Genomic DNA, 14,057 nt, shown 5'->3' with positions numbered 1-14,057 from the left:
TGTGTGTGTGTGTGGTGATGGATGTCAGTCAGTCTGTAGGTGAGTCTGAGATCAGACGAGCTCGTTACCGGCCTCTCATTAACACAAGATGAATGAGACGGGCAGGAGAAGCGTGACGCAGCGGCAGAACCGCGAGACGTGAGCAGGACAGTTCATTTGCTCAGATTTAAATTGAAATTTGATGTCCAGCAAAATTTATATTTTGATTAAAATGATCATGCTCTGTTTCTCTTTTGTGCTCAGCAGGGTTTGGACAGACCAGCAGTCAGTGTTTGTGTGTGTGTGTGTGTGTGTGTGTGTGCACTTGTACAGCTGTCTTTGTGAGGGTCGGTTTGAATTTTGGACCATCAGAGGACAGTTCTCACCATTCTCACCTTCTGAGACCCCTTTAAAGGCCTGTTTGAGGGTCAAGACTTGGTTTTAGGGATCAGGTTATGATTGGGTAAAGGTTAGGGTTAGTGTAAGGGTTTGGGTGAGGCACTTAGTTCTGATGGGTAGGTTTAGGGTAAGGAGCTAGAGACTGTACGTCCTCACAAAGATAGCCATACAGAGTGGTGTGTGTGTGTGTGTGTGTGTCACATTGATTGCTTTAAAGTGAAAGTTTACCCTGAAATGATCATTCTGTCATCATTTACTCTCCCTTATGTTGTTTCAACCCTGTTTGACTGACTGTTTTCTGTGGAAGATAAAAGAATTGACTTCTTTTGTCCATAATGAAATGGGGAACCAAAACTGTTTGATGACAGAATGATCATTTTTGGGCGGACGATTCCTTTAAAGCTTGAATGCATGAATGTTTCAACAATCAGTTTGACATATCCAGGTTTTTAGTGACCCAGAATGTAACACGACTGGGTTTTCTCAGTAGTATACAACTGTCCTGATATTTTAATGACATTTAAGATGGAATCAAATAAAGCGTATCTCGTGATCTGTTGGAACTGGGTAGGGCGTTTAGAGCGGCTGGTTCCCCACCATCATCACTCACATTCAGGTACATTCAGCATCTGGCTCAAATTGGGGACCTGAACCTTTCCACACATTAATCTCAAAACATTTTCATTTTCGTCATCTTCAAAATAGATATTTTGTTTGCCGACAGCTTTGTCATCAGATCCAACGGTAAATGTCGCTGATATTTGATTATGAACTTGCTCTGCAGTAAATCATTTAGCCACGTCGAGGTGTGCGGATGATTTTTGTGATTTACGCGTCACGTCATCTTTGTTTATCAGACGTCGTCACCTTGAGAAATAAAAACGATTCAGATGTTTAACATTGTTGCACTGAAAACAAAAGTTGCACCAATACATACTTAGAGTTGCTAATGAATGTTTAGCAAAATAAATGAATTAGAAAACAGTCAGTTTTTTTTCTTGTAGTATTGTTGATAATGAATAGATTGAGGAATCCTGGGATGGTGAAGGTGTAACTTCAGATGAACGAGGGAAAGGTAGCGAATGCCGTCCCGGGTCATTAAAGACAAGAGGTGTGTGTTAAAACAGGACGTCCAGCTTCCCCTGCGATTCAATGTTTAAATGAATGAGTCGTTCGGTAAGTCTTGATATTTGATCTGTTATGTGGCTTTAATCGATGTGTTTTTCTGTCTGTGTGAGGTGAGGACGGAAGCAGTAAATGGTGTGATGTTTAAGGAGCCGCAGAGGAGCTTCTCTGAGTCAGTGAGAGAGAGAGACGGGCGATACGCATCCGTGCGGTTTGTGCGGCCGCGCTCACGGGCGTCCGTTCATTATACGCAGCGTTTCCAGCGCTCTTATCGCACCGGCCTTTGATTCTCGCCGACCGTAAAAGCTGCGGCTCACAATGGAGCTCTCTCTCGGGGCGGAGCTGATGTGTGTCATACTCTCATTTGTAATAACAGCAGATTAAAAAGGATGATCCGGGCTTTGCGAGGCCTGTTTCCGGAGCAGGAGGGGGGTGTGAAGCCACGTTGCGTACGGAAACGGCCGTCCTTTTGCTGTTCACCTGCATCTGATGCTCCGAGCGTCTGGATATCGCAGCGTTTGCTCCTGATTAACTCATTCTGCTCATTATGTGTGTCTGCTGTTCTAATGATCTGAAGTTTAGAGCCCTTCATTCAACCCTTTATTTACCTAATGATAATAATCACTTTAACCATAATCTGCACGTTAAAGTGGGGTCAGAATTCAGAGGCCGACTGGTTTACGTGTTCACTAACTAACCGCTGAGTGGTTCAGTTAACGCCGGTTTGGTCGCACCAGCATTACGTTATCGTCCGAGCTGTCACGGTCCAGATTGTCATTCGTGTCAAAACACGAGCCGATGACGTCTGCAAACGTGTTATGACACTTATTATCTTACTGCTAATTTAGCAGAACTGTCAGCGCAAACTCTTCCTCGCCGTCTGAAGAGTAAAAGCCTCAGTTATTCATCAGCTCCTACGTTCATTCGGGCCTCATCGGCCGTGGAGCGGATTCAGCATCTTCGTGTGGTTTTCTGGTGCCGGAGAGCGTCTGTAATGCGAGTCTGGATGAATCTCAAGCGCTCGCTGCTGTGGGAGACGCTGCTATTTTTAGTGTCTTTCTCATATCGCCCCCGTTTCTGCCCAAAGATCCTCGCCTGTTTGCTGCTGTCGTCTGTTGGTTTTCTTTTCAGGTGAAGAAGTCTTGTCTTGTGAAATCGCCGTCGTTCTCTAGACGCTGCAGACTAGAGAACTAGTCTAGGGAACTAGGGTTCAGCGGTTTGCTGGCGCTCTGTGAGCCGTACGGCTGCCGGCGTTGGACTTTGGTTAGGCGTGAACTGCAGGGGATTTGCTTCATTTGCCGTTAATCCACCAGCGTCGTTAGTCTGGGCTTTAGGAGGCCGCGGGGAGCGCCACGGTAAAACTCACAACCGGCTCAGGCGCGTCACACTGAATCTTAATCGTAAAGCTGTGATGAACGGCTCTCTCTGGATAAATGGACATTAACGCTGTTAGACGTATGGTCTTTGAATCTTGTACTGTACTGGTAATGTTCACTCACGTCATATGAAGAGGTTGTTCTGAGACCTTAGATATCGGTTTATGTGAAGCTTCACATCCAGCCAGGAGTGTGTAATCTTATAGTGTGTTCATGTGTAGTGGTCGACCATTATGCGTTTATCAATGGCCAATGTCAATACTGATATCTAGACATCAGGTGTCTGGTGCTGTATAGATATTTAACTCAATTCAGTGACAGCACGTGAGATTGCTGTAATGATTTTGATCATTTTTAAAATATGTAACCCTGGACCGCAAAACCAGGCCAAAGCGTCAATTTGAAACTGAAATTGAGATTTATACATCATCTGAAAGCTGAATAAATAAGCTTTTTCCGTTGCTGTATGGTTTGTTATGACAATATTTGTCTGAGCTACAACTATTTGAAAATCTGGAATCTGACGGTGCAAAAAATCAAAATCCTCTAAACCTTTAAAGTTGTCCAAATAAAGTTTCTAGCAATGCATATTACTAATCAAAAAATAGTTTGGATATATTTACAGCAGGAAATTTACAAAATATCTTCATGGAACATGATCTTAATATCCTAATGATAATCAGTCACTTTGACCCATATAATGTATTGTTGTCTATTGCTGCAAATATACCCGTGATACTTAAGACTGGTTTTGTGCTCCAGGGTCACATATTTACTTAAAATGTGCACCATATATTGGCAGAACAGTCTGTATGAGTTTAACTGACACTGTTTTACTGTTTTGTCATCTGAAAATGGCTAAATATCAGTTGATTCGTCATTATTATTAGTTGAGATGTAGCTGTTCACACCTCAATAATGCAGATTGTGTGTCTGTTTTGTAATATTTATCAGTCTTGAATTAGCGTCATTTATGCAGTGCACAGATACCGAAATACTGACATTCAGAAGGATTTCACCTGCTTCATGTCACCAAATTTAACTCCATCACCTTCCTACGTTCCTCTCGCTCCGTCTTGTGTGTTTTTTTCCATGTGTGTTCCGGCGAGCTTCACGTATGCGGTGGCAGCATGACGCCGCGCCATCTGTCCGCGCCGAACCCGCCAAACGCGCCAACTCCACCGAGAGACCCGGAGAACCAGGACTTTCCGCCAGCACCGATTCGAGCCCTCGTAAGCGCTCAGATTGATGGTTTGTACGAAGGACGGCTGGGTTTTCTGCTCGCGTGAGAGTTAGTGAGCGCCGACGGGAAGATCTGACAAAGCCGTGCGAGATAAATTTCATCTCTGGACGGCTTCCAGTTGTAGCCTGCAGGGGTTTGAGCTCTGCGTCAGAACAGCCGTGTTTTACCATTTGTTCTGCGGGATCAAAGACTTTTATGTTAAACAGAATTTACACCTCCAACACACTCGACCGCAGACGCCGTAGAGCTCACACCTCACACGCGCAAACACGCCGACTCGACTGACGTCTCGGAGCGGCGCCGACGGTCATACGGCCGGTTACGGTCGGGATGAAATAGCCACTGGATCTGACGAAGTCTGAAAGCCAGGAGAGTGAAATGAAGTCTTTGAAATGTATTCAGAGATCCTGTACATTCTATTGCTGATTTACATCTGTGAAATCATCCATACTCCCTGCTATTGGAAGGACTTTGGAATCTGTCTTGGAACATTTTCACTTTTGTTAAAATATTAAATTTAAATGCATTTTTTTTTATAGCTTCTTATAAGCTACACTATAAAAAAAGTTTTATTTTTCTTTAAATTCTGTTATCCATGTTATTTTTTTCTGCTTTGTGAAGTAATACAAATTTAGCATTAAACCTGGTGTCTAAAAAGTTATTTAATAAAGCGTTAATAATTTAAACAATTTTTAAAAATCTATTCTAGTCAAATGAAAATATAACAATTGATTTACAACAGAACATACAAATTTTATTTTTGTCAAATAAGATGCTGCACAACAGAACTGTATACATAGACAAAAATGATATTGGTTCTATGATATTGCTTAATATTATTACTATTATTACTTTGAGAAGTAAATTTTACTAAACAACAGTATTATATTTTCATTATAATTTCTTCAAGCTAAACCGATCCGTGAGTTTTAGGCTACGTTCACACTGCGAGCCTTAGTGCTCGATTCGGATTTTTCTCAGATCCGATTTTTCTTGTATAGCTGTTCACATTGTTGTTTTAAATGTGGCCAATATCAGATTTACAGTGTGACGGATGGTGGTTCTGAACTGGGCAACATGTGCAAAAGAACGATACGAACAGGGTTTTTTCCAGGTTTTCACAACAAAATCCGCCCAGTTGCTTCTCAAAACTAGTCCAAGACTAGCCCAACCATGTTCGGGGGGTAAATATCACGTTAGTGGATTGGCGTTAACCCACAAAGTTGGAAAACAACCTGCGGCGACAGTGAAAAAGTAGCCCAGTTCCGCGGGGGAAACTATGTCGTATATACATGTCGTATATGTATACGGAATATATATACATAAAGTAAGCGATTATGGCTTAATTTATAGTGTGATTAAGGTTGATTGGGTATGTAAAACCTCTGAAGTGTCTCCCGTCAGCGTGGAATTCTGACGAATGTCGTGTGAAATCCGACATGACTGTTCACACCGCGGTCGCATTGCAAAACATCTGACCACGTCTGGAAGTGGCACAAATCGGAATTGAAAAGATCAGATTCCATGCAGTTTATTTTGTTCACACTGTCATGACAAAAACAGATCTGAGTCACACGTGAACATTTGGGCCACATTTGCCTGCAGTGCGAACAAAGTCTTTTGACGGTGGTTCTTCTCAAAGTAAGCGCTGAAGTGACTCTCAGAGCAGATCTGGAGATGAAGTTCATGTGCTCATATATTGAGATGCAGATCAGCGTCACTTGTGTTTGATGAAACTGCTGCTGTCTGCTGTTAGATGAATGCATATTGTGAAGAAATATCTGGAGCTTATCATCATTATCCACTTGAATGAATTCTCCTACATGACTTGAGTTGTTTCATGCACTTTTCCCCAAACTGTGTTCACATATGTGTGAATTTACAGTTAGACTAAATCGTAAGCTAAGCTCATGTTTCCACACAGAAGATTCACGCGTTCGTGCTGCGAGTGTGTTGTTGTTCTGAAACTGTCATTGAGCCGCAAGCGATCGAACCCAGAAGCGCAGCGTATGTCGCGAACGCACGCCGCCTATACGCCGGATTCTACAGCGGCTCGCGTTCGCGACATACGCTGCGCTTGGGGGTCGTGGCTGGAGCTTGTTTGTAGAGGCACTGGAGCGTTTCAGCTGTTAAGCATTAGTGTCATTTTCATACACATCTGCGCTGGCGCTAGCTTCATTTAACAACGATCAGCCACGCAATCTGCTGCCGCCACCCTCCGTAAGCGGCTTGCGGCCCGTGCGCTAACCGAACGCCTGTCATTTGCCTGTCTGTTGACCCGCGGTCTGTCGCTCTGCAGATGTCCTGACCCGCGACAGCTGCAGGCCCGTTCACGACTGTAAGACGGCCAATCAGCGCGGACGACAGCTTTAGCCGCCGGAGCTTAACCCGTAACCCCAGTCTACAACTACTAACCATCAGCTGAATAAACATCCCATTGTAGACAGCGTTGAGTCTCTGGACTAGCATGCGTTCAGAGCTGCTCATTGCTGGGCATTACTATACCAGCGCTAGTCACTGTAACCGTGTGCATGTGGTGCAGCAGAAGAAACGCGCTAGAGATTCTGCTCTTCCATCACGAGCCACACAAGAGAACATAATCAAATGAGATGAAGACTCTTTTACAAAGGATATAGTTCACTTGATCGTCAAAAATAGGCCTCGGCATACATTTGATTTGATTTATCAACCAGTTTTTAATAGAATTTCTAGAAGTGTTTCTGCGTTATGTTAAATATGAAGGATTTCACTCGCCTCATCGTCTGCTGCAGTGGTTCCCAACCTCGTTCCTGGAGGCCCCAACACTGCACATTTTGCATCTCTCCTTTGTCTGACACCCATTTCAGGTCTTGGAGTCTCTACTAATGAGCTGATGATCTGAATCAGGTGTGTTTGATTAAGGAGACGTGCAAAACATGCATTACTGGGGGGCCTCCAGGAACACGGTTGGGAACCACTGCAGTGTAACTCGTTTTACACAGCGCTCTTAAATAATCCTTACCTGGTTATCTGGTTAAGCCTAACCACTGACCTGCAGCAAAGCATCTAGACATTGTACTTTTTTATTTCTGTCACTGGAATCCGATGAGAATTCATTATAAATCATCATCGTACTAGTACATGAATCATTTGTATGATATTGAAATGAGACGGTCTGTGCTGTGTCTGTACTTTTTCTTTGCACCGGAAGCTCCCGTCACCGATTCCTGGTGTGTGTGAACATGCTTGGCAGTAAAGCCCTCTCGGATTCTCATATCATGCATCACATCATTGTTTTTAAATGAGAGTGAATGAAAATGATTGTCAAGAAAACAGTGTCATTATGAAAATAGGCTTAATCTTCTTTATGCAAATTTCAAAACATAATTTCTATTTTTTGCTTTTCGGTTTTTGCATGTATTTGCATTTTAAATGGTAATGCATCGGGTAACGAATGACATCGGAGAGCGTTCGCTTGACCTCAGACTCTCGGCTCGGGGTCACGTGACACCGATCGCATCTGCGGGCCGGTTTGGATGGTTGCCATAGAAACCATATTCCCAGCGGCCGCCGGTCTGATCCGTGGATCCGCAAACACAGCCAGCAGTGATGAAGACGCTGCAGACAGACAGAGAGAGAGAGAGAGAGACGGGCAGAGGTGGTTGACTAGGCAACAGTAAGACAAGATACGCCTCGATGCACCAAAGATAAATAACAGCTCCAGATATGAGAGAAAAGCTGCAGTCAGACGACTCGTATGCTGCTGCTGATCGACAGACAGAAAGACGGAGCTGCGTGATATTAATTCACGCTTCTGCTTTTACTCTAATTGCTTCATCACTGCAGGTTATTCTGGGAAAATATACAACGTTTGACTTCATAATGTTTCATCTAAATGTAATCGCTCGATCGGCCTCTGAAGCGGCTTTGGCATCACATGCGTGGATTAATGTTAACTAATATGTTAACAAACAGCTGTTTAGACATGGTTTTAGCAAACTCAGCTATTCTCCAGCTTTTTCTCAATGAATATTCTGTCGAACACTAATAATATACAGTCACATGCTCAAGTCAGGGCACATTTATTCTATAGTGCTTTATATAATACAGATCATGTCAAAGCAGCTTTGCTGTAATTTATTTTTATTCAGTTTTTATTCAGCTCAGAGTAGTTGAGATTGAGGTTTGGTTTAGATCAATGACAAGTTCAGACAGATCATGTTTGTGAAAATCAGATCATGTTTGTGATGTTGTGAAAATGTCACAGTGTTTGGGTGTATGAGAACGTCTCTCTCTCGTGCTAAAATCGCTGTAACGCACGGCCTCTCCCGGCTCACCGCTGTATTAGACCATCTTTCCTGTATGTTATATAATATTTGTTCATTTAAATCTGCCATGTCGTGTCTGATTGTAGGAATACCGGATCAGACCGCTGAGGATTATGAAAACCAGGACATGAAGCTCAAACACATCTAGAAAAAAAGAGAAACGAGTGCGGTGAGTATCTGTCATCTGTGTGTGTGTGTGTGTTGGATAATCACATGCCTTCAGTTCCCTCTATTTTTGGACGAGTCTCTCTTCTCCAGCGTGATTTGAGTGTGTCGTGGCTCTGTGAAGGTGTCTTGATTGAACTCTGACAGGCCTGACAGCAAAGCTCAACTCCTCCTCACTCGTCCGCCGCGCATTTGTTTCCTCGAGCGCAGGAAATAAACTCATTTTCCAGAAGCTTGTTCGTTTTGCACTTTACCTTTGATGACCTGACAGCGCGAATGCCATCTGCATTTTAGTTGCACATTTGCACGCGTTTAGCGACGCCTCCGAGATCTTCTGCGACGACGACGGCCACGTTGCGCGCGAGGCCGTTTGGAACTAATGGTGCATTTGCGCAGTTAAAGCGTGGCCCGTTTGGCTGGCATATGCTCGTGCTGGTCTTTAGCTGCTGTTTGATGATCCCGTATTGAACTGTGTTTGTGGAGCGACTCAACATCTGGCGGCACGTAAGCGGGTTGTGACCCGAGCGAATCGCCGGACGGTCGACGCGCTGCAATCAGACGCTCGGCGGGTCGGCGGCGGACGGACCGATAACCCACTAGAGGAGATTACTGAGACTGCTGAGTGTTTTTGCTCAGTGCTCTGATGATGAGGCCAAACTCGCTCCTCAGTTCACCTTTGAATTCTGAGTTGTTTTTAGCATCTCAAATGTTACCGCCGGTCATAAATGAGATTAGATTATAATCTGCTATTACAGTCCGAGTGTGAAGCACAGAGCGTGCACGTAAAGCGGAGCCGGTTGATATCGGATCGCCGCACACCTGCATGTGGCCCTGGATGGGAATAACCGATTTTTCAGAGTAAATATTGACTTCTGGACGTTTTGCAGGCCTGTGCCGAATCGGTGCGGCCGCTGCCGACGGTGAAAAACTCCCTCCTTCCCAAAAGACGGCGTCCAAACTGCACTTAACGTGAAGGCCGATAGTAAAACGCACAATGCTTGGGAAGTTTTTCAATAATTAATGGGCTTCTCGTAAAAAATCCATCTCTGCGAGAGCAGACTGATGTTGAGACGTTGCTCTCGTCTCTTTGATGTGTTTGTTCCATTCAGGGTCCAAATCAGAAAAGCGTCGTCTGTATCAAACGTGCGTCGTATAATCGCCGTAACGAGCCACGTCTGCACGACATCAGAACTACAGTAGAAAAACTCGCCGCGATGATGAACGTGAATCCATTCAGTTCAGTCTTGTGCCATAAATAATTTTGCAGCTCATTTTTGACCATAGTGTATTTTTGTGTTGTGTTCTCACTCCATGTTAATGTAAGATTATTTTTAATGCATTTCTGTCAGATGTTCTGTACATTGTAACCCGTCAACAGTGTTTGCACTGTTTGTGAGTGTGTATGTATATGCGCTTGTGTTTCTGTGCTGCTGTTGAGCGTTTCTCTCTGCGTCTGCAGTGCGTCTGGACGTCAGCGGTCGAGTGCAGTCGTCGAGGGTCATGGCCGTCCGGGTCGGCAGAGGTCCCGTCCGCTCCGCGCTGCTGCTCTTCTTCATCTGCCTGCAGAACTCCTGCGACGCCTTGTGTAGGTCTCCTGCGCTCTAACGCGCCGTTGTTGGTATGGTAACAATGCATGTCTTTTGTGATGGGATGTCGTCATGGAAACTAAGCAGAGGCTGTTGCTATTTTACTGCAATGAATTATTAAAACAGAAAGATTGGTGTCTGCTGGACGCTGGAACGAAAGTGAATTCTCTCTCTGTGTTCTCTTACAGTAAAACACTGAAGAATAAAGAGAGAGAGCTGTAATACAATCGGTGGGACATCACCAAAGATTCGTTCAAACGTGGAAACGTGGAATCACGAATGTGAATGTTTTTTACTAGTGATTAAAGGAGAAGTTCACTTCCAAAACAAAGACTCACAGATAATGTAGTCACGCCCTTGTCATCCAAGATGTTCATGTCTTTCTTTCTTCAGTCGTAAAGAAAATATGTTTTTTGAGGAAAACATTTCAGGATTTTTCTCCATATAATGGACTGATATGGTGCCCCGATTTTGAACTTCCAAAATACAGTTTAAATGCAGCTTCAAACGATCACAAATGCGGTTTTAAATGATCCCAGCTGAGGAAGAAGAGTCTTATCTAGTGAAACCATTGGTTATTTTCATTACAATAATACAATTTTTATAGTTTTTAATGTCGTCGCTCGTCTTGTCTTACTCTCCCTGAAGTGTTGTTGTTCTGGTTCATGTCAGTTAGTGTAATAATGTGGAAAAACTCCCATCTCATGTTCTCCCTCAACTTCAAAATCGTCCTATATCACTGTTTTACCTTTTTTGTTAAGGGTGTTTGATCTTCTTTGCATGTTCACTTTGTAAACACTGTGTCTGTACTTCTGCAGTGATGTAGGATGATTTTAAAATGATTTTTGAAGTTGAGGGAGAAAATACGATTGGAGTTTTTCAACATACACTAACTGTCTTGAGTCAGAATACACAGAGTTCAGGGAGAGAAAGACGAGTGTTTGACATTAAAAAGTATATAAATTGTATTATTTTTATGAAAATAGCCGATCGTTTCGCTAGATAAGACCCTTCTTCCTCAGCTGGGATCTTTTACAACCGCATTTGTGATTGTTTGAAGCCGCATTTAAACTGCATTTTGGAAGTTCAAAATCGGGGCACCACATCAGTCCATTATATGGAGAAAAATCCTGAAATGTTTTCCTCAAAAAACATAATTTCTTTACAACTGAAGAAAGAAAGACATGAACATCTTGGATGACAAGGGGGTGACTACATTATCTGTGACCCTGGAGCACAAAACCAGTCTTAAGTATCACGGGTATATTTGTGGCAATAGCCAACAATACGTTGTATGGGTCAAAACTATAGATTTTTCTTTTATGCCAAAAATCATTAGGACATTAAGTAAAGATCATGTTCCATGAAGATATTTTGTAAATTTCCTATTGTAAATATATCAAAACTTAATTTTTGTTTAGTAATATGCATTGCTAAGAACTTCATTTGGACAACTTTGAAGGTGATTTATTTTCTCAATATTTTGATATTCAGATCAGATTCCATATACTGAAATAGTTGTATCTCGGCCAAATATTGTTCTGTCCTAACAAACCTTACATCAATGGAAAGCTGATTTATTCAGCTGTCAGATGATGTATAAAGCTCAATTTCGAAAAATTGACACTTATGACTGGTTTTGTGGTCCAGGGTCACATATGTGTTTTGGAAGTGGACTTCTCCTTTAATCAGTTGCATTAATTATTTAGAAATAATTCAGACGTGAGTTCTGTGGTGACGTCACGTGAAAGCCGTTTAAAGAATGATCTGATTCAGTGTGGTCGTGTTCTCACAGTGTCATGTGACACCTTAGTGATGAAGTCATTTCCTCTCATGGCAGTTGTCATGGTGATGTTTGCAGGGATGCAGGTTCTGTCTGTCTGTCTTGTATGTGTGCGTGTGTGTGTGTGTGTGTGTGGTCCTGAAGGATGCTGTTGAGTGTGTGTGTGAGAGAAACACACAGCTGTCAGTGGAGCAGGAGTCACACCCAACAGCAGCACGTCTCGCTCACGTCTCCAGCGATGTTTCTTCACAATTCAGTTCATTTTTTGCTCATTGTGCTTTAGTGGCACAATAAAAAACCTTGTCTCAACGCTCCATACAGTGAGAAAAACTATGCATGCAATACAAGCAATGATAACAGTAATAAAATATACATAAATTAAGCTGTTAAACAAGTGGAAATAAAATGTGAGAGGAGAGTAAATGAAGGAAGTGACATCAGCTTTCATTAATTTCTCCTCACACACACTGGTGTTGGGTTGTGTGTGTGTGTGTTTGTGTCTCTCACCTGCAGATGAGCGGAGGGTTTATAGATGAATGTCACGGGATCGGCCTCGCGCGCTTTAACTTGCCGCTATGGCAACAGGACACCACGGCGATGATCCTGCGCTCTGAGCGCCGTATCTATGACTACGGCCGGCCTGCGTGCGTGCGTGTGTGCGTGAGTGTGTGTCGTGCTGTATAATCTGATCCTCTGGTGTGTTTATGGTGACAGATGATCCTGCATTCACTGTCTCTATATGCTCTCACTGACATCATGACGTCCGACGGTTTACTGTTTCTGTATTTCAGCATCCACACATTAGTATGGATTTTTCAGGATCAGGATAAGAGCGGCTGACCGATGCTGCTGGACTAATAGTTTTTAATTATGATGAACACACAACAAACAGATATTACACAAGGTTTACTAGAAATTCATGACAGATATTTAGAACAGTTGTAAGGCCCGCAGGAAACATGTGAAGGCATCAGCTTGAGTTTCTGTAGTTGTTTCTGTTGTTCTTCTTGTTTATCACCGTGAAGCTGCTTTGTACAAATAAAGGTGACTTGACTTGATCAGCTCTCCCAGGATGCATTGCTCCTCGCATCCAATCCACAGTTTCATTCAGTGCTGAAATGAACGGATAAAATATGCGTTCAGTCTAATTTCATTGGGCTTTTTCAAGTTGAGTCATGTTTATTTGTGTTGCTCTTTTCACAATCTACCTCAGTTCAAAGCAGTTTGACAGAGATGTTCATGTTTAAATGTCATCGGTTCACGTGGAGTCGGGCGAGCGTCCGTGTAGACGGGTTTGTTTCCGAGTCTCACGGCGACTGTCAGCTGAACGCAAAGTCAGTAAAAGCGAGCAGCGGCTCGGTGGAGACTGTAAATGATGATTAATTGATGATTGGTGACGTCAGTAACGCGCTCGTGTTTCTGTTGCAGCGGCGCCGAGGTTCACTAAGATTCCCACGGATCAGATCGGCGTGTCCGGCGGAGTCGTGTCGTTCGTGTGTCAGGCCACGGGTGACCCGAAGCCTCAGGTGTTCTGGAACAAAAAGGGCAAGAAAGTGAATTCGCAGAGGATCGAGGTGAGAGACACACAGCGGCGAGAGCATCATCAGATCACTGTGTGATGAGATTCCTACTGAAACACACTGAAGGACGTTAGTTCACACTACAGCCGAGAAACACGATTTGTTAATCAGCGGCTCATTCTTATTAAAAAAGAGTTTGATTAAATGAAAATGTGGATGTGCCCATGTGCTGCAGGACACACAGCATTTATGAGCAATAATATATACATCCACACACACGGTTTTGTTAGGTGTGTACAGTAGATGACTAGTTGTGTTTGTGTGTGTGTTTGCACCTGCGTCCTCACAGCTGGTGATGGACAGTCTTTATTCTGCACTTTTGTGACCAAACAGGAGGGGATTTGAACTAATCTGTTCTCATGAATATGCAAATGAGATGCTAATGAGCAGAGCAGAAGCCTTTATTCCTGTACAGTCTCTTAAGCAGCAGAAGAAAGACTTGAGCTTCTGAGGGCGATGGAGCTCCTAAAGCGTGTCGCCTCTGTTAGCGGCGGAAATGAATCCCGCTTTGCCT

At 43.4% G+C, this 14,057-nt stretch overlaps 1 protein-coding gene across 1 annotated transcript in view; it reads left to right on the top strand.

The window, feature by feature from the left end:
* The window catches only part of ptprsb (protein tyrosine phosphatase receptor type Sb), a 63,656-nt gene that overhangs the window by 6,222 nt on the left and 43,377 nt on the right, over positions 1 to 14,057 (top strand). Inside the window, exons 2-4 of the mRNA XM_051139566.1 lie at positions 8,516 to 8,598; positions 10,054 to 10,179; positions 13,392 to 13,537. Of these exons, the coding sequence (XP_050995523.1) occupies positions 10,095 to 10,179; positions 13,392 to 13,537 (231 nt within the window). The 5' untranslated portion in view covers positions 8,516 to 8,598; positions 10,054 to 10,094. The remainder of the gene's footprint in view (positions 1 to 8,515; positions 8,599 to 10,053; positions 10,180 to 13,391; positions 13,538 to 14,057) is intronic.

This window comes from Labeo rohita, chromosome 2 (genome assembly GCF_022985175.1).
Source record: "Labeo rohita strain BAU-BD-2019 chromosome 2, IGBB_LRoh.1.0, whole genome shotgun sequence".
Lineage (NCBI taxonomy): Eukaryota > Metazoa > Chordata > Actinopteri > Cypriniformes > Cyprinidae > Labeo > Labeo rohita.
This window is presented reverse-complemented; position numbering and strand designations above follow the sequence as displayed.